This window comes from Hyla sarda, chromosome 9, assembly GCF_029499605.1.
Source record: "Hyla sarda isolate aHylSar1 chromosome 9, aHylSar1.hap1, whole genome shotgun sequence".
In the NCBI taxonomy this organism is placed as follows: domain Eukaryota; kingdom Metazoa; phylum Chordata; class Amphibia; order Anura; family Hylidae; genus Hyla; species Hyla sarda.
In genome coordinates, this window is record NC_079197.1 from 35,252,071 (window position 1) to 35,273,539 (window position 21,469).

At 43.4% G+C, this 21,469-nt stretch overlaps 1 protein-coding gene across 2 annotated transcripts in view; it reads right to left on the reverse strand.

Annotated features, from left to right (window-relative positions):
- RABGAP1 (RAB GTPase activating protein 1) overlaps positions 1–21,469 on the reverse strand; it is a 198,227-nt gene that overhangs the window by 134,602 nt on the left and 42,156 nt on the right. For both annotated transcript variants that reach the window (XM_056540844.1, XM_056540845.1), the window contains exons 7-10: positions 13,829–13,939; positions 10,007–10,073; positions 9,688–9,790; positions 7,293–7,462 (exon numbers count right to left, since the gene is read on the reverse strand). In XM_056540844.1, coding sequence (XP_056396819.1) covers positions 7,293–7,462; positions 9,688–9,790; positions 10,007–10,073; positions 13,829–13,939 — 451 coding nt within the window. The remainder of the gene's footprint in view (positions 1–7,292; positions 7,463–9,687; positions 9,791–10,006; positions 10,074–13,828; positions 13,940–21,469) is intronic.

Consider the following 21,469-nt stretch of genomic DNA (forward strand, 5'->3'; position numbering starts at 1 on the left):
TGCGTCCGAGATCTTGGGTCTTCCAGCAAGACAATGACCCCAAACATACGTCAAAAAGCACCCAGAAATGGATGGCAACAAAGAGCTGGAGAGTTCTGAAGTGGCCAGCAATAAGTCCAGATCTAAATCCCATTGAACACCTGTGGAGAGATCTTAAAATTGCTGTTGGGAAAAGGCGCCTTCCAATAAGAGAGACCTGGAGCAGTTTGCAAAGGAAGAGTGGTCCAACATTCCGACTGAGAGGTTTAAGAAGCTTATTGATGGTTATAGGAAGTGACTGATTTCAGTTATTTTTTCCAAAGGGTGTGCAACCAAATATTAAGTTAAGGGTGCCAATAATATTGTCCAGACCATTTTTGGAGTTTAGTGTGACATTATGTCCAATTTGCTTTTTTTCATCCTTTTTTGGTTTAGTTCCAATACACAGAAAACATGTGTTGCTGCAATCCTTTTCTATGAGAAATACTTCATTTTCTTGAAACATTTCAGGGGTGGCCATGACTGTACCATAGACTACTAAAATGGCAATGCATGCTCAAATTTCACCACCTGTTCTTATACACTGCTACTTGTATCCTTTCTATGTAAAATGCGTAGATCCAGCTTTTTAGACTACGTTTACACAGCCGTTTACTTCCATCCCGCTTTTTTCCCGTCACTGCCTCCTAAACAGACCATACTACTGAAGGATGCAAACTGATGCAAACGGATGACATTCTGTGGCATCCTTTCCATAGTTTTTCATCTGTTAGTATGAAAAGTCAGCCACCTACAGACTCCCACAGCCGGGACTACTACTACTCCCATCATGGAACAGACATGGCTGCGGGAGTCTTCGGGCAACTGGGGAGGCTGCATTAGTGCTTGTACTACTACCTCCATCGTGGAACAGAGTCTGTTCCATGTTGGGGGTAGTAGTACAGGAGATAAGGGATTGATCGCACTGGGTCTCACTTCTGAGACCAGATGCAATCAAAAGTTCTCAAGCAGGGGAGTGGGCGGCACTGCTCTGCTCCTCTGCGATGTATAGGGTGTTTTTACTTTCATTTTTAAATCCCCTGCCGGGAGCCCTGAATGGCCGGCACCAAATGAAGATTGTGAGGTGCAGCGGGGGCATTATCTATATTAAAAGCACTGTGGGTGGCAAGATATATAGCGCTGCAGGGGGGGGGGGGGGGGGGGCAGATGTATAGCGCTATATATCTAGCCCCCAGCGCATTTATAATATGCCCCCTGCAGCAGTTTTCAAAGATATGACCCCTGCCGGCGCATTTATAAATATATACCCCCGCATTCATTTATAATGTACCCCCCCCCCCAGCAGCGCATTTATTATAACATGCCACTGCTGTGCTATGTGTGTAAAGAATTCTATCAGCAGCGCATCTCCCGGCTGCTTCCCTTGCAGGTGCGCTGCTGATAGAATACTTTTCACACATAGCGCTGTGTGGGCATATGGATATAGAAGTGCTGGAGGGGCCAGATAGCGCTATATATCTGCCCCCAGCGCATCTATATACATATGCCCCCGCAACGCTATGTGTGAAAAGTATTCTATCAGAAGCGCACCTGGCCGGCCGGCTAATGGCGCGTCGGGCTGATAGTGCTACAGTGGCATATTATAATAAATGCGCTGCTGGGGGGTACATTATAAATGCGCTGCGGGGTATATATTTATAAATGCGCCGGTGGGGGTCATATCTTTAAAAACTGTGCTGCAGGGGGCTAGATATATAGGCTCCGGGGGGGGGGGGGGGGGGGGGGGCTAGATATATAGGCTATATGTCTGCCCCCCCCCCCCTGCGGCACTAAATATCTAGCCTCCCACAGCGCTTTTAATATAGATATGGCCCCCGCTGCCACTCAAAATCTTCATTTAAAAAACCCCGCCAGGAGACCTGAATGGCTCCTTGGTGCCAGCCATTCAGGGGCTCCCAGCTGGGGATTTAGAAATGAAAGTAAAAACACACTATACATCGCATAGGAGCGGAGCATGCCGCCCACTCCCCTGCGTACGCCATTGACCGTGCGGTTTAATTAACAATGTATTTTTATAATTCGGACATTTCCGCACGCGGTGATATCCCATATGTTTATTTTTATTTACACAGTTTTGTTTTTTTAATGGGAAAAAGGGGGTGGATTAAAACTTTTATTAGGGAAGGGGTTAAATCAGGGGTGTCAAACACCGGACCTCGTCATGTGGCCCGTTGTCAGCCTTCAACTTTAATCTCGCTTTTTTTTTTTTTTTTTTTTTTTTTTTTTAAGAAAGCCGCCTCTTCAGCGCATGCGCGGCGATCCTCCTTCGGTCCTCCTGGTCCTCCGCCTCTATGGTTGTACGTCAGTGACCTTCCGTGCGTACAAACATAGAGAAGCGGGAGGAACAGGAGGACGGCAGGATCATCGCAGGAGGACGTGCGCAGGCCCTGGTAAGTGACCGGCAGCGCGTTATCTTCTTCAGCGTTCCGGTCACCGCTCGACCGGTCCTGGCACCTACTGCTATGGTCCATAGGCCATAGCAGTAGATGTGACCCCGGGCCGGAGGAGCGGTGACCGGATCACAGTGGGGGTAGCACACAGACATACAGCCTCCAGCCATACACTGTATATGGCTGGAGGCTGTATGTCTGTGGGGAGGGGGTGCTGCCAACCTAATGTGGGGGGAACTATACTGCCAACCTAATGTGAGGGAACATGCTGCCAACTAATGTGGGGGGGAACTATACTGCCAACCTAATGTGGGGGAACATGCTGCCAACTAATGTGGGGGGAACTATACTGCCAACCTAATGTGGGGGAAACTATACTGCCAATTAATGTGGGGGAACATGCTGGCAACTAATGTGGGGGAACATGCTGCCTACCTAATGTGGGGGGGAACTATACTGCCAACCTAATGTGGGGGGGAACTATACTGCCAACCTAATGTGGGGGGGAACTATACTGCCAACCTAATGTGGGGGGAACTATATTGCCAACCTAATGTGGGGGGAACTATACTGCCAATTAATGTGGGGGGAACTATACTGCCAATTAATGTGGGGGAACATGCTGCCTACCTAATGTGGGGGAACATGCTGCCTACCTAATGCGGGGGAACATGCTGCCTACCTAATGTGGGGGGGAACTATACTGCCAACCTAATGTGGGGGGGAACTATACTGCCAACCTAATGTGGGGGGGAACTATACTGCCAACCTAATGTGGGGGGGGAACTATACTGCCAACCTAATGTGGGGGGGAACTATACTGCCTACCTAATGTGGGGGGGAACTATACTGCCTACCTAATGTGGGGGGAACTATACTGCCAACTAATGTGGGGGGAACTATACTGCCAATTAATGTGGGGGGGAACATGCTGCCAATTAATGTGGGGGGGAACATGCTGCCTACCTAATGTGGGGGGAACTATACTGCCAACCTAATGTGGGGGAACATGCTGTCAACTAATGTGGGGGGAACTATACTGCCAACCTAATGTGGGGGAACTATACTGCCAACTAATGTGGAGAAATATGCTGCCTACCTAATGTGGGGGGAACTATACTGCCAACCTAATGTGGGGGGAACATGCTGCCTACCTAATGTGGGGGGAACTACAAGGTACTGTGCATTGCGGTAGGTGGGGTAGTCTTATATGGCGAGTATATCCCAAACTCTACATTTTAACTGTAAAAGTTAGGGGTCGTCTTATACACCCAGTCGTCTTATACGCCGGCATATATACGGTATATGGGGGGGGGGAGGGGTCCTACAGATACAACCGGTCCTTTGAGGGTGACCAAACTGCTGATGTGGCCCCCGATGAATTTGAGTTTGACACCCCTGAGTTAAATGATCTTTATTCACTTTCCCCCCCCCCCCCCCCTTTTTTTTTTTTGCAAGGTTATAGCTCCCATATGGGGCTAAAACACCGCACACACTTTACATTGATCAATGGTTTTTCATAGGAAACCATTGATCAATGATTCTGCCGCTTGACTGCTCATGCCTGGAACTCAGGCACTGAGCAGTCATTCGGCGATCGGACAGCGAGGAGGAAGGTAGGGGACCCTACTGCTGTCCTACAGCTGTTCGGGATGCCACGATTTTGCCGAGGTTATCCCGAACAGCCCACTGAGCTAGCCAGGAGCAGTTTACTTTCATTTTAGACGCAGCGTTCCACTTTGAACTAAAGGGTTAATAGCTATTAGCCACAGGTCCCGGCCTTTGTTAAAGGCCAGGCCCGACCCGCTATGTTATAGAAAGGGAGTGGGCGGAGGGCGTACAGGTACGCCCTCCATCCCCAACAGGTTAAAGGCTTATCCGTTTGCCATAGACTTCAAGGTTACATTTATAATATCTGTTTCTATCCTGTTATTTTTGACAGGAGAAAAAAAATACTGCATGCATCGTCTTTTCCCCATTCAAAAAATAAATAAAAATTTAAAAGAAGCAAATGGGAGATAAAGAACTGTAAAAAAAAAATCCCATTGACATCAATGGGATTATTTTATAGCCTTTTGCAACTCGTTTGAAAAATTATCAAACGGATTGATAACGGGCATTTATTAACGGGGGCAGACGGCCGTGTGAACGAGCCCTTAGAGAAGCCCCCATCTGCCATCCTTCTTCTTGCTGGCATACTGTAATGTTTCCAAATGAGGTCTCCAAGCAGAGCTGGGTCACTGTGCTGTAACCCTATCCCTCCGCTGCTTTCTATGGGCAGGACACTTCTCAGCTTCAGCACTTGTCAGGAGCCATCTGTTCATCTAACGTCCCGCTACCCTATTCTCTGTTATCTGTTAAGTAGCTTTATATTTATATGGATTGGAAACAAAGACAAAAAACAAAAAAACTTCATGTCAGACAATGCAGAAGGAGTTCTACATTACTTTGTCTGCAAAAGAAATATGTCTATACACAAATATACATAAAATACACTGCACCCCCTTAAAACAGCAGCTGAATAGGGAAGAGTGAAGCCAAAACAGAGAAACAGAAAATACTATACTGAGGCAACTCTAAAAACACCTATAGATGAAAACACAATTTCACAATAGCTTTCTTTGCTCCAATAAGGGACCCTTAAAGAGTACCTGTCACTAAACTAAACTTTTGATATGTTGTTCCTTGTAATTATAAGACACTTTGCTATTTACTTTTTAATGTGATTTTTAAAAAAAACGGTCACTAGGTGTATCTTTTCTGTTCCCTGCACAAGTCAAACAGTTAGTTTGGTCTCCTCCTAGTCTGGCAGAAGACCAAACTCAGGAAGTGTGTACGGGGAATGGTGGGGCACAGCTCTCAGAGGCTTCTGTGACGTTGCGCCTGCTGGGGAATGCCCACTTTAACCTGCCAGGAGCTCACACAATGTGAGCAAGGGGAAAGGTATGATACACAGCTTTTTAAAGCTTGGAAAAAAAATGTAAGGGCAGGAGGGGTGTTAGGAGTAGTTAGGGAATATAATCTGAGTTAGTTTAGAAAATATGGTTTGATGACAGGTACTATAGGGGATAAGATGTCTAGGGGCAGAGTACACCTTTAAGGCTTATCAGATGGTCATCATAGCACTGGTCATCATAGCACATTCCTTGTTGAATGCTATAGGAACCTGTTAGCTGACCATGTGCAAGCATATCTTCAGGAGGTCTTCTCTAACCACAGTACCATCTTTCGACAGGACAATGCTCACTATCATTGGGTTCGGATCTCAGGGAGTGGTTGAAGGAAAATGGCAAAGAATTCTCCCCAATACCTTTAACCTCAAAGGACTGACTCAACTGAACTTGTTTGGGAAATGCGGAAATAGGCTGTAACACCTGCTCAATTACAGAGAATGGTCACAACCTTTTGAAAAATGTCCCCTGACATCTGAAAGCCATGATCGGCCAAAAAGGTGGACCAACATGTTCAGGAGTAGGTGTTTCAAATGCAGTTATCATTTAGTGTATAGTATAGTATATATATATATATATATATATATATATATATATATATATATATATATGAATGAGCCATTCAGATATTTACGGTTTAGCTTTGACTTCCACTGTCTGTGTATCACTAGTCAAGTGGTTGGTAAAACAGAGTTCAGTTTTTCCTTTTTTTTTTTTTTTACGTATATAGATCCTGGCAGCATAAAGAGAAGAGCTTCTTCTGGGGTACAGACATGATTGCCTGTAACTTGTAAAATGTAACTGTTTATTCTGCACCACAAAAAGGGGCAATAAAGCTACAGAACCCCCAGATGGTCCAGATATTACTAACTCAGACTTTTCGTCTCACGAGGAAAACAAAACTCTTTTAGATTTCCCTCCTTTATGCAGATCAAACTAGAGGAAAATGCCAGGGGTGGAGGGCCTAGTCACATGGTGGTCGTGCCTGCTTTTTTAGCATGGAGAAAATCATTTCAGTGAGCTGTAAAGTGTGACTGCTGAGATCTGTCTCCTATCGGTGATAGATGAGCCAGTTACACATATTTACCGTTACATCCTTCTTATCAAATCTGTATTATTTTATGCCAAAAGATTTTACTTAATGAAAGTGACTAATTATTAATGGTAACAGTTGAGTCTTAATTAACATGTTGCACAAGCCAAGTTACGTACTATGGGGCATCACAACATTTTACAAGGTTTGCAGATAACAGATGAATCATATTTTAGAAGTTGAAGGCCCATTTTTGACTTTTTGTGTAAAGAATCTATTTATTTGTTAACACAGAACATTTAAAAGGAGTATTCCGGGATGTAAAAATGGTCTTTCAGACTGCCGGCAGTAAAAAACATAAAGAGATACATACCTGCCACCACGCCCCCCCGGTAACCCGCTCCGGCCTCTGCAGTGATCCTCTTCCTCGTTGCCTTGGCCAGCGATAGACTGAGCAGCAGTGTGACGTTTTCGGCCCGGGGCCGAAAACGTCACACTGCCGCTCAGTCTATCGCCGGCCGAGGCGGGACTTCCCTGTGGCAGGTGATTGGCTGAGTGCAGTATGACTCACCGGCAACCAGGAAGAGGATCGCGGCAGAGGCCGGAGCGGGTTACCGGAGGAGCGGTGGCAGGTATGTATCTCTCAATTTTTTTTTTTTTTACTGCCAGCAGTCTAAAGGCAATTTTTACATCCCGGAATTCTCCTTTAACTTACAGGACCGTGATGTAAAGTGGACGTGATACACATGACCACAACAAGCAGCTGTCAAGCTCAGCAACAACATAACCCACATACAGGATCATCACTATCTGGCATTCTCCAACTTTTATTGTTGATGATAAAGACCTCTAAACCAGAATCCTGGCCCTATAGATTACCTGTTTTAGTTTGAGGAAGAAGTTTTCCGTCGAACTTCTTTTGCTAAATGGCCAGTACAGACGTTCGCTGGCTGAGCAGACTCGCACCTTTGTTTCCAATAGGAATCGCACAGGCTCCTGCACTTCTGTGATCACCAGATCTACTGCAGTGGTCATAAAAAAAACCTTGTCTGTGGAAAAACAGAGACATTTTAATGCTTACTGCTCATTTTCAAACCCATTATTCTAATCCACGCTGGGTAAACAAAGCCAAAGAAATCATACTTTGTTCTTGACTGTGTGAGACTTGGTTACTACTGAGTCAATGAATAAAAACACAATAAAAATTACAATAAAAATGCACATGATTGGTCTCTTCCAAAACTCCCAGCTCCTTCTTGATTTACATGCAAGGGCTCTGCACACGAGTCAAGGAGCTGGTATGTGGGGGAAGTGAGAAAGCATGCCAGGCTGTAGCACTTGAACAGCTGGCCCCGCCTATTTGACACTTTGCTAAGAATATAATGGAGATTTTTGGCAATCACCATCCGCTCCAGAAAAGGCAAATGTTGCTTTCATACCAGCTATTCAACAATGTCTGCAGCTCCTATAAGAAAATAAAGCTGACAGATCCTCCTTAATAGTCCTTTTAGAACAGTTGGATCTGTGTTTTTCACCTATTTTCCTGCCTAGATCACAATGTCATAGTATTAAATGATCATTTCCAACAACTGAATACATATATACTGACACAACTAAAATTGAGAGGCAAGGTGAGTAAGCTAACCTAAGAAGTGTCTGTAGATAAACACTGTGGGGGAGATTTATCAAAACCTGTCCAGAGGAAAAGTTACTGAGTTACATATAGCAACCAATCAGATCGCTCCTTTTTAATTTTAAGGGTCTATTCACATGTACAGTATTCTGCGCAGATTTGATGCGCAGGATTTGAAGCTGTGTTCAGTCATTGAGTTTACATTGAAATCTGCAGCAATAAATCCTGCGCATCAAATCTGCGCAGAATACTGTACGTGTGAATAGACCCTAAAGAGGCCTGTGAAAAATTAAAGAAGCGAGCTGATTGGTTGTTATGGGCAACTCCACCACTCTTCATCTACACTGGTTTTGATAAATCTCCCCCTATGACTTTAGGACAGTAGAAGCAGTTTAAAGGCAGGCTTTAGTACAACTCTGTGAAGACCATAGAATTCAAGACTATGGACAGACGCATGCTATGCTAATGTATTTATGTCTTTAATCTACTCAAGACCCACCACAGATCTACCAACAAATCTCAAATAGCAGGTTGTCTACCTATGTTAATATCAGCAACATATATAAATCCCTACATTAGGGCAGGAATTAGGCTTAAGGCAAAGGTATCACAGAAATGTCAAACGAGAAATCCTTCTACCACTTTCTTTAATGTTCTTGTTCCTTTACAAATCTGTTTCAAAGTAAGCGTTATATGGTAAAAGTGTTACAATGCCAACAGAGCCTCAGGTCAGATTATATTGTTGGATCCCAGCAATGGACGATAGGTAATATAAACCACCATTATTGTATTACTTGACATATACTCCAACAACATGAAGATGAACAGAAAAGAATATGATAGGGCATCACCGCGTGCGTAAAAATCTTATATTGTTAATTATCCTGTACGTTGGACGGCGTAAACTTAAAAAAAAAAAAAAAAGTACAATATTGCTGCTTTTTTGTCACATTTTATTCAAAAAAATGTATAAAAAAAATGTATAAAAATCAAAATATAAGCAAAAGTGGTTTTCATAAAAACTACATATCACAGCACAAAGAATGAGCCCTCATACCACCCCGTATATGGAAAAATGAAAAAGTTATAAGTGGTCAAAATAGGGCAATTTCAAACATACTAATTTTGTTAAAATAGTTTGAGATTTTTTTTTAGAGCGGTACAATTATAAAAAGGCATATATCATGGGTATCATTTTAATCGAATTGACTCACAGAATAAAGAAAACATGTCATTTTTTGGGTAAAGTGTACAGCGTGAAAACAAAACCTTTCAAAATTTGGGGTTTCTTTTCAATTATCGCACATAAATAATATTTTTTTGGTTGCCCTGTACATTTTATGGTAAAATAAGTGATGTCATCACAAAGTAATATTAGTGACGCAAAAAACAAGCCCTCATATGGGTCTGTGGATGGAAATATAAAAAAGTTATGATTTTTAGAAGGCGAGGAGTAAAAACGAAAATGTAAAAATAAAATTGGCCTGGTGTTTTGTTTGGAATCTGAATTATAATTTTCTTAAATAAGAGCATTCACCAGCTACTGTAAGTGTAATTCGTTATGGATATTAAAGGTTACATTTGCAGCTTTATTATGGAAACGTGTTTATTTTAATATGTAAAAGTATTTAAATACAATACCTTTTGGTGTCTCCTCATATACGGCCTGAAAATGAGGGGATTTTGTGTTCCAGTTGCCAGTGATTATGTAAGACTTCCCATCTGAGCTTTTACCCATGGACTCCTACATAAAATAAATAAAATCGAGAAAGTTACCACTCTCAGAGTAATGTCATAATAAAAAGCATAAAGAAAAATCTTTAGCATTGGTACATTTCTATGTAAGTTTTGTCAAAATGTATGAAAAGTAATTTTAAAGTACTTTCTTGACAATTGCCTAAAAATATTTATTTATATGACAAAAGCCTTGAATCTATTTCTTCATTGAAAATTCACTTACCAGTTCTAACAAGTGCATGTCACTATTCCGTACATCTCTACCGGGACTGAGGAGGAGTCCAAAACACCTGCAGAAAATAAATACAAAATTTAAGTAAAATGATGAAAAGAATTGCTGGTCTCCACGGAATCTGCACAACCTTAAACAGCAAACAATAAAAAAAAATAAATAAAAATAGAAAAAAAAACACTGATTTTGGAAAGTAACAGATAAGCATCCAGGAGAGTGAGAATTTCATGGTCTCTAAACTTATGTTCATGGTGCGTTCACACGGCCATCTGTCCCCGTTTCTTTTTCCCCGTTTAAGTTTTGTTGTTGCTGCTTGTAAACGGATTACAAACGGTTGTAAAATAATCCCCATGTCAATGGGATTTTTTACAATCCTTTCACATCCCTTTGCACCCGTCTGCGCTCATTTCCTTTTTTTTTTTTTTTTTTTTTACGGGAGAAAAGACGGTGCATGCAGTATTTTTTCTCCCAGTAAATTTAACATTGAAGTCTATGGAAAATGGATAAGCCTTTTATGTCATCTGTTTGCATCCGTTTTTTTCAATCCGTTTTTATTTCTGAGCATGTACAGAACAAAAAAAAATATTTTTTGGGGTTTATTAACTGAACAATAACGGATCCAAATGGATACAAACTGATAAAATCTGTTTGCATCCGTTATTGTCAGTTTTTTTTTTTTTTTTTTAAAGTCCGTTGTTATTTTTGACGGGAGAAGAACGGGACGGGTCAAGACCTCCGTGTGAACGCATCCTTAGTCCCAAAGATCTGACTCCAAGTTTTCCTAAAGGTCCTTTTTCACAGCCAGATGTGCGGCCAAGTAACTATTTTATTAAAACCTTTATAAAAGCTGTGTCAATCAGTTTAGTATTTAAAATGGTTGTTTGATTGTTTTCATTAATGTCCAAGTTGGCAGTCAAGGCATACCGATCATAGGGCCCTGCTTTTTAGCAGTCAAAATGGAGAACTGCTTTAATCATAAAGGGGTATTCCGGCCATAAACATCTTATCCCCTATCCAAAGGATAGGGGATAAGATGTCTGATCGCAGGGAAACCTGCATGTTTCCGGGATTGGAGACGTGACTTCACGCCACACCCCCTCCACTCATGTCTATGGGAGGGGGCGTGACGACCATCACCCCCCCTCCTTTAGACATGAATGAAGGGGGTGTGGCATGATGTCACAAGACAATGGGGCAGAGGTTTCGAGACTAGAGCAGCAGCCCGGCAGAGAATGACGGGTGCTGCACAGAGATCGCAGAGGGTCCCAGCAGTGGGCCCCCGCGATCAGACATCTAATCCCCTATCCTTTAGATAGGGGATAAGATGTCTATGGCCGGAATACCCCTTTAAAGGCCGTCACGTGACAACACATCTCTCCTGCAGCGGCTGTAGTGGCTTCTCTCAGCTAGAAGTTACATTCTTTTAAAGCTATTGTCTATGGACAGAGTACGGGTGTCCATACACCTACTTTTGTTGTTGGACAAACGCTTGCATTCTCAGCTCAGCAAAGAGTGCATGTATAGTTAATGGGGGTTGGAGGCAAATCTGCAGCCAGATACCTCTGGCGGAAGCTTCTCTCTTAGAAACACAAGATTGGGCATTGACTTTAACATGCTTTATCCTTCTTTCCCCCCTAACATCTTCTGTCGCGTCGAGAGGCCGCATATACATAACATACATACATAAGTCAGTCCTGCCACTGTGGTGACTTTTGTCTAATGTTTATGGGGGCCAAATAGATTTAGGAAACCAACATACAGTGGGGAAAAAAAGTAATTAGTCAGCAACCAATTGTGCAAGTTCTCCCACTTAAAAAGATGGGAGAGGCCTGTAATTTTCATCATAGGTATACCTCAACTATGAGAAACATAATGAGAAAAAAAAATCCATTAAATCACATTGTCTAATTTTTAAAGAATTTATTTGCAAATTATAATGGAAAATAAGTATTTGGTCACAGACCTGTAACAACTTCTTTAAGAGTCTCCTCTGTCCTCCACTCCCCACCTGTGTTAATGGCACCTGTTTGAACTTGTTATCCATATAAAAGACACCTGTCCACAACCTAAAACAGTCACACTCCAAAGTCCACTATGGCCAAGACTAGAGATGAGCAAAGTTACACTGATTCTATTCGTCACAAACTTCTCGGCTGGGCAGTTGCTGACTTTAACCAGCATAAATTAGTTCAGCTTTCAGGTACTCTCTCCTAGGACTGTATCCACCTTTTCCAGCCCACCGGAGCACCTCAAAGCTGAACTAATTTATGCAAGCTAAAGTCAGCAACTGCCCTGCCGAGAAGTTCGTGATGAATAGAATCACTGTAACTTCATTCATCTCTAGTCAAGACCAAAGAGCTGTCAAAGGACACCAGAAACAAAACTGTAGACCTGCACCAGGCTGGGAACACTGAATTTGCAATAGGCAAGCAGCTTGGTGTAAAGAAATCAACTGTGGGAGCAATTATTAGAAAATGGAAGACATACAAGACCACTGATAATCTCCCTCGATCTGGGGCTCCATGCAAGATCTCACCCCGTGGTGTCAAAATGATCACAAGGTGTGTAGAGGCAGACTTCAGAAAAAGGTGCCGGCTTTTAATGGCGCAGGTCACAGAAGAAGCATGGATAGGTAAAAGCAAGGGTAGTTTATTCTCCCAGCATGCAACACGTTTCACTGCAACAGCAGCTTCATCAGGCATTTGATGTGGGTACACAACACTTCCAGGTGAGCCTCCTTTTTCAGAGCATAAGTTTCCTGATAAGTTACTCTTTTAATACACCATGGAGCGCTTTGTTCTTTGTCATTTTTAACAAAACGATCACAAGAACAGTGAGAAAAAATCCCGGAATCACACGAGGGGACCTAGTGAAAAACCTGCAGAGAGCTGGGACCAAAGTAACAAAGGCTACCATCAGTAACACACTACGCCGCCAGGGACTCAAATCATGCAGTGCCAGACGTGTCCCCCTGCTTAAGCCAGTACATGTTCAGACCTGTCTGAAGTTTGCTAGAGAGCATTTGGATGATCCAGAAGATTACTGGGAGAACGTCATATGGTCAGATGAAACCAAAGTAGAACTTTTTGGTAAAAACTCAACTCGTAGTGTTTGGAGGAGAAAGAATGCTGAAATGCATCCAAAGAACACCATGCCCACTGTGAAGCATGGGGGAGGAAACATCATACTTTGGGGCCTTTTTTCTGCAAAGGGACCAGGATGACTGATCTGTGTAATGGAAAGAATAAAGGGGGCCATGTATTGCGAGATTTTGAGTGAAAACCTCCTTCCATCAGCAAAGGCATTGAAGATGCAACGTGTCTGGGTCTTTCAGCATGACAATGATCCCAAACACACCGCCCGGGCAACAAAGGAGTGGCTTCGTAAGAAGCATTTCAAGGTCCTGGAGTGGCCTAGAATACCACCAACGGTGTGTGAAATCCTTGTGAAGTCTTACAAAAAGCGTTTGACCTCTGTCATTGCCAACAAAGGGTATATAACAAAGCATTTAGATGACATTTTGTTCTTGACCAAATAATTATTTTACACCACAATTTGCAAATAAATAATAAAAAAGATTTTTTTTCTCATTATGATGAAAATTACAGGCCTCTCTCATCTTTTTAAGTGGGAGAACTTGCTCAATTGGTGGCTGACTAAATACTTTTTCCCCCCACTGTAACTAAACATTTCAGATTGTGCACAACATGCTCATGTATCAAGTAAGTGTTGTCACACGCGTACACAAAGAGTATACAAATGATGTCCATAAAATGAACTTGTTTGCAGAATACTAATAATAATATGAATTACCTCTCAATTGTTAGTTCTTTGTTGGATGTCTGCTGCACATAAACAACAATCTTCTTATCAACTCCCTGACGTAGCCTGAAGCACTGCTTGTCCTTATCTTTAGAAACAGCACTATTCAAAAATAAAAACATGCAGTAAAGCAAACATCATAGAGGGTAAAAAAGAAAAATGTTAATGAATACTTTTTATTATTGATGGCAAAATACCAAGGCAGCACACAGAACTCACAGGATTGCACCACCAGTGCTTCATTTCATATAACATACAGCTTTGTGAAGTTTTTGTGGACCTGAGGAAGGCACGAGTGAGTGCCGAAACACATTGTCCTTACTGTAAAAATATTAATAAAATAACGTATTTCTGTGCTTGCCTGGGTCTTTATTATCTCCAAGTATCTGTGCAGCGCCTCCTAGACTGTTTTTTTTATCCATATTGTTGCTTTTCATTGATCGACTCTAGTCTCAGAGTTCGGTTTCCGGGTGGAGTGCAGCAGCCTTTCATCTATACACCCTATCCATAGAGTCCTATAGAGTTGTACACTGAGGTGTAGCAGCTCCACAGGTCAGCATATCATTTTGGTGTGGTGGAGGGTGCACACCATTTGATATAAGTTACAAGGGAGCGCCCCCTGTTTTCTATTTTTTTTCCTCTTCCAACATTCTCTGGACATTTAAGGGAGAACTCCAGCCAAAACTAATTCATCCCCTAGCCAAAGTATAAGGGATAAGTAGCTGAATGCGGAGGGGTCCAATCCCGGCTGTCAGTGAGGAGTGCATGTAGTCTACCGGTAGATGGCACATGCTCCATACATTTCTATGGGAGCATCAGTTATGCCAGAGTTCTTCAAAAAAGGTAGAAGTCATGATGACAACCTATACGGAAAAGTACAGTCATGGCAGTAAATGTTGGAACCCCTGAACTTTTTCAAGAAAATGAAGTATTTCTCACAGAAAAGGATTGCAGTAACACATGTTTTGCTATACACATGTTTATTCCCTTTGTGTGTATTGGAACTAAACCAAAAAAGTGAGGAAAAAAAGTTGCCACCAAATGGGCTGGACAAAATTATTGGCACCCATAACTTAATATTTGGTTGCACACCCTTTGGAAAAAATAACTGAAATCAAATTCCTATAACCATCAATAAGCTTCTTACACCTCTCTCCATGTTGGATCACTCTTCCTTTGCAAACTGCTCCAGGTCTTTATTGGAAGGGCGCCTTTTCCCAACAGCAATTTTAAGATCTCCCCTCAGGTGTTCAATGGGATTTAGATCTGGACTCATTGCTACCACTTCAGAACTCTCCAGCACTTTGTTGCCATCCATTTCTGGGTGCTTTTTGATGTATGTTTGGGGTCATTGTCTTGCTGGAAGACCTAAGATCTCGGACGCAAACCCAGCTTTCTGACACTGGGCTGTACAGTGCAACCCAAAATCTGTTGGTAATCCTCAGATTTCATGATGCCTAGCACACATTCAAGGCACTCAGTGCCAGGATTTTGGCTTACTCAAGTTCATTTTGGCAAAATGTAGTCTTGCTTTTTTATGTCTCTATGTCAGCAGTGGGGTCCTCCTGGGTCTCCTGCCATAGCATTTCATTTCATTTGAATGTTGACAGATCGTTCATGCTGACACTGATGCTCCCTGAGCCTGCAGAACAGCTAAAATATATTTGGGACTTATTTGGGGCTGCTTATCCACCATCAAGACTATCCTGCGTTGACACCTTTCATCAATTTTTCTCTTTCGTCCAAGCCCAGGGAGATTAGCTACAGTGCTATAGGTTGCTAACATCTTGATAATGTTGCGCCCGGTGGACAAAGGCAAATTTAGATCTCTGGAGATGGACTTGTAACCTTGAGATTGTTGATATTTTCCCACAATTTTGGTTCTCAAGTCCTCAGATAGTTCTTTTCTCCTCTTTCTGTTGTCCATGCTTAGTGTGACACACAGACAAACAATGCAAAGACTAAGTGAACTTCTCTCCTTTTTACCTGCTTTCAGGTGTGATTTTTATATTGCCCACACCTGTTACTTGCCCCAGGTGAGATTAAAGGAGCAACACATGCTTGAAACAATCTTATTTTTCCACAATTTTGAAAGGGTGCCAATAATTTTGGAGTTTGGCGTGACATTATGTCCAATTAGCTTTTTTCCCTCCCTTTTTTGGTTTAGTTCCAATACACACAAAGAGAATAAACATGTGTATAGCAAAACATGTGTTACTGCAATCCTTTTCTGTAAGAAATACTTCATTTTCTTGAAAAATGTCAGTGGTGCCAACATTTACGACCATGACTGTAGGGTGTGAGCCCCCTGAAAAACCGCAGAAGTGTATGATGATGCCTAAATGTTAGATAAATGAAGCTGTGTTGAGGAATCGTGGGCTTAGACATGTTACGTTATTGGTTTGTGTCTAAAAGCAATGATCAGAGAGGGTTGAGCAAGACTGAAATGTTGAACGGATTGTGACAACAATTGTGGCTATAATGTATTGGACAGATATGAATAAATGGGTGGGTGTGGATGCCATCAGAGAAGACAATCCAAACAAAGCTTACAAACATGGAGAATAAAGCAGGACAATGCTTAAAGTGTAAATCAAGTTTCATAAATGTTCTTCAATGGTCAAGGCCTTGGCTCTGGGACTTCCTACTACCCATGGGCTAGAACAATGTCGCTGATGAGCTTGGCAGAGCATGCTGCAACTTTAGGCCCAGCATCTTTTTCTGGATTTTCACAAGGGAGCTGAAAACGTGTAATTGACTGTAATCTAAATTTACTAGATGTATTTAGCTCTCTGGAGGCTTGCCTGCTAAGAATTTCTCCTGCCTTTACTCTTTATAATGTATTGAGCACTTTAGCAACTTGATGAAAGTTAAAGATGGGGATGTCAGAGATAAATCTGCCACCAATGACAACTTCTGATGTCAGTGGGCCATATCTGTAAATATAAATTATAAACAAAAATATACAGGGATGTGAAAATCCTATCACCCGACGCCCAGGACATGCAGTTTAGGGCGCCGGGCAGGTGAATTTTTCAGCCCTTTTGCCCTGCTTCTGGCAAGCAGGGCAGGACCTGAAAGCCCCTGACAAGCATGGCGGCACTCAGAGTGTATATAGCGGGTGATCGCAGTGGCCGGCTATTAAAGGGGTTGTCCAGGGATTTAAAAAAAAAAAAAAAAAAAAAAAAGAAGAAAGAAAACAGGTCTGTCTTTCAATGTATTTATTTAGATTTTGCAATTTAATAACATACAACACTGACATGGTGAAACAACAAAGAAACAACAGTCTTCATAGGTCTCAGAAATCAATATCACAACTAACACAAGGATGTGAAGTAGGATAAAACAGATACTGTCAGCTTATAAAGGCCTGTTCCGAGACCCGACTGGAGAGAGGGTCAACACAGACAGACAAAAACAGACACACACATGCTCACATCCCGGCAACCCCAACCCCCAGCAACCCCCCCCCCTCCCGAAAAAACAGCAGCCTACCATAGGATACCCACTGGGACAATCTAGTCAGGGAGTCAGCTGACACATCCAGTAAGAGCCAAGGGGTCCTGACCTTATCAGTGCCTGGTATAACGGGACATATTTATTAACCAGACTAAGCCACCTGGACAAGGGGGGAGAGGAGGTATCCTTCCAGGTCATCACCACAATCTTGCGGGCACAAAAAAGAAGAAAACATATCAGTAGGAGCCTATGATAACTAGAAACTACCCCAACACCCAACAGGCACACCACAGGCGAGAATATAAACGGGAAGTCCAAGTTATCAGCCAAAAACCCAATCACTTCCCTCCAAAAGGAGGCAACGACCGGGCAGTCCCAAACAGCATGCAAAAAAAGTACCTACCTCCGAGGAGCAACAAAAACACAGATCCAAAAGGGAAACGCCTATACGTTTCAATTTAGCAGGGGTATAATACAGTCTAAGTACATATCTAGATTGAATCAACATATCTCTACTACTAACAACAGTGGAGTAATAAGAACTTTCCACTTCCTTCCACTGACACTCAGTCAAGTCCGGGGATATCAACCACCCATTTATGATAAGCCTCCGAGAAAGGATAAGGCCCCAAAGACTGAAAGTGAGCATAGGACTGAGTAAGAGGTTTGGAAAGATCCGTGGTGCCCAAGAGAAGCTCCACATCAGTAAATGCAGGAGTAAATGTCAAGGAGCCTAACTGCGCCTGACCCACATGCCTAAGCTGAAGATGATGCCAGGGATGCCAGAACGTTCCTTAGTGTCCGAAAACGATAAGAAAACCTGATCCTCTACAAACAGGCGGATCACAAATTTTACTCCATGAGTTCCCCAGAAGCCGGATTCCTGTAACCCATGCAGGTGTGACAAATGCACATTCCCCCCACAAGAGTTCCCTAGGTTACCAGGGGTGGTGGAAATTTACTCGACACCACGGACCACACCTTAGCTATCGTCTGAAGGGGAAGGAGATAAGAGGAGTGGGTATGGTACCTGTAAAGTGAGTTGGTAAGAGCTTTGTAGGAGCCCATAAGCGCACCAGCCAAGGCAGTAGCAGAATTCTAAAGATCCAGGTTGATCCACCACGCTGCATAAACCAGTTGGGAAGCAAGAAAATAGTTATAGACATCAGGGGCGGCCAGGCCACCATGCTTTTTAGGGGCCTGGAGGAGAGCCGACAAAGTCTGGGAGGCTTGCCCTGCCAATAGAAGGATCCCAGACCACCACATATCATACAAAAATATTTCTTAAGAGGAATGAGAGGAGCTAAGTGAAACAGATAAAGAAACTTAGGAAGGTAAATCATTTTAAATATATTAATCCTGCCAGCTAGGGACAAGGGGAGCGAGGACCAGGCATTCAACCGTTCCACAGTAGAGCTCAAAAGTGGATCCAACTTCAGGGACATATACTCAGCAAGGGAAGCAGTAATCTCTACCCCAAGATATCTAAAGCGAGGAACCACCTGCAAACCCGCTGGGAGAGCTGAGCGAAGGGAAACCCAGAAGAAAGCGTCATCAGGGAAGACTTAGCCCAGTTGACCTGTAAGCCTGATATCAGGCCAATCCGGTCAAGTAGGTCAATTAAAGACAGAATAGAAGCCTCCGCAACCACCAAATACACTAAAGTAACATAGAGGGATCCATATGTATGGCCAATGCTAAAGGCTGTACCGCAAGCGCAAATAGGAAAGGGGACAGTGGACAGCGGACAACCCTGTCTCGTCCCACGACCTAGGGGAAAGGGTGTAGATACATCCAGATTAGTGCAAATGCGGGCTCTAGGGTTATCATATAACAGGCAGACCCAAGCACAAAAACGGGGGCCAAATCCAAGGGCTCCCAGAACCTCCCAGAGATAGGGTCATACCACAGAATCAAAGGCTTTGTAGACATCTAAACTAACCACAACACCAGAAGGAAATCGTGCCCCCACCGCCGCAATATTAAGTTGCAAGTGCCTAACATTAACATCAGTGGCTCTACCCGGAATAAAACCAGTTTGGTGGGGATGAATGACAGAGGTAATGACGCCGTGCCGGCGCGTAGCCAATACTCTAGCTAAAATATTTATATTTTATATCCATGTTAAGAAGTGAAATAGGTCTATAAGAATCAGGTAAGCAAAGGATCCTTACCAGGCTTGGGGAGCACAACAATTAAAGCCTCCCTCATAGAGTCTGGAAGAGAGTCCGCGATAGCTATCGAGTGAAACAATTTAAAAAGAATAGGGGCCAACCTCTCCTCATTCATCCTGTACCAGTCCCCTATCATCCCGTCTAGACTCGGGGTCTTCCCGAATAGCCTGGATCACCTCTACGAGTGCAAATGTCTCTGCCTGCGCCCGACTAAGCGTGGGAAGGGACAAGTGTTGTAGAAAAAAAAAGGATCTCCCCCTGACAGGGCCAGAATATAAAGAGGCATAGAAGTCTCTAAAGGGTTAATCCCTTGAGGGTCTGACACCACAGCACCATAACCGCCCCTAATACAAGGAATAGAGGCGGCTGGCCTACTAGCTCTTGCCAAATAAGCCAGCAACTTCCCATTCTTGTCCCCGAACTCAAAGAGGCCGCCTCCCTATCTGCAAACCGCAGCTGGATCCTGTCCCGCTGAACCACCAAAAGTGACCTCTGGGCCCTAGCCCACACCCTCTCATTATCTGGGGAGGGATCCCTGAAATACTCCGCTTCCAAAGCACTCACCTCCACCTGCAGCCCCACCTCCATAGCTGACCTAAGCTTCCACTGACCCGCTACTCCCGCTATAAAGGCTCCCCGTATCGTGGCTTTATAAGCATCTCACTGAACTAAGGGGTCATGAGAATGAGAAGCATTATGCTCCCAATATTCAGCATGAGGTACCCCCAGCGCCCCCATCCCCGTCTCCACCCTCAACCAACCCGGGTTCATGCGCCAAAGACAGGAAGGAGAACCTTTGGCCAGAATTGAGGACTACAATGACAGGTGAGTGGTCTGAGATCCCTCTAGTGGTGTAGAAAACATCTCTTACCGCCTGGAGGAGATCCTCAGAGGCCAGGGCAAGGTCTATGTGAGAAAATAACCTATGGGCCGCAGAGTAAAATGAAAAGGCAGTCACATTCGGGTACTTCCATCTCCAGAGGTCGGTCAGGCCCAGCGCCAGGCGCCAGCAAGCAGATGAATTAGAGCCAGGGTCAGCAGCAGTAGTGCGGTTGAGCTTGGGATCAAGAGCCACATTAAAGTCACCTATAAAAAGAAGGGTCAGAAGGACAAGACAACAGTTTGTTAGTAATCAACTCCAACATAGAGACTTGAAAAGGAGGGGGCACATAAACAGACGAGAACAAAGGAAAAAGAACCCAGAGAATAGTGCAATACCACAAACCTCCTAAAGTGGTCACAAGCCGCCTGGGAAACCACCAATGGCAAAGATTTAGTAATCAGCACAGAGACACCCCGGGCACAGAGAGTAGGAGGCATGATAACCCCGCGGTATCAGGGCCCTTTTAAGGGCAAGAACCTTTTGGCCTGTGATATGAGTCTCCTGCAGACATTTAATATGAGGAGACTGACATTTCACAAAGTATAAAACACAAGACCCTTTTAAATTTGGAGTTAAGCCCCCTGCACATTCCAGCTAACAACCTTGTGAGTCCCCATCATTACAAACAAGCAAGTGCAAAAACAGGTAGGACCAAGGGAGGCTTAGAGCAAGGATGGAGAGAGTACAGGGACCACACACACCAGACTCAAGCAACATAAACACAGACTGGGCACAAACACAAAAACAAATTTGAATAAGCATGAACAAAACACTCCTCAGACTTCCCTGTCTAGCACTAAACGGACAAAGTAAAAACGCTATGCCCTAACACAGTGCAGACCTAGACCCTAAATACAACTACTATGGGGTGTTAGAAGAACGCCTAACAAACGAATCAACTAACTCCAGAATCCTCCAGTCACCCCACCGTTAACACTAAAATTGCCGGTAACTAAGGAAGATGACCCCGAGAGAATCCCTAAGAAGGAACCTAGGGAAAATACAGGCAAACTAGCTCCCTAACCACTAACTAAGGGCAAAGGAGGAGAAAACAATCCCAGGTAGGATATTCCAGTACAGTTCAGTGCGGAGTCTGTCTACAATTCAGTCCAGGGC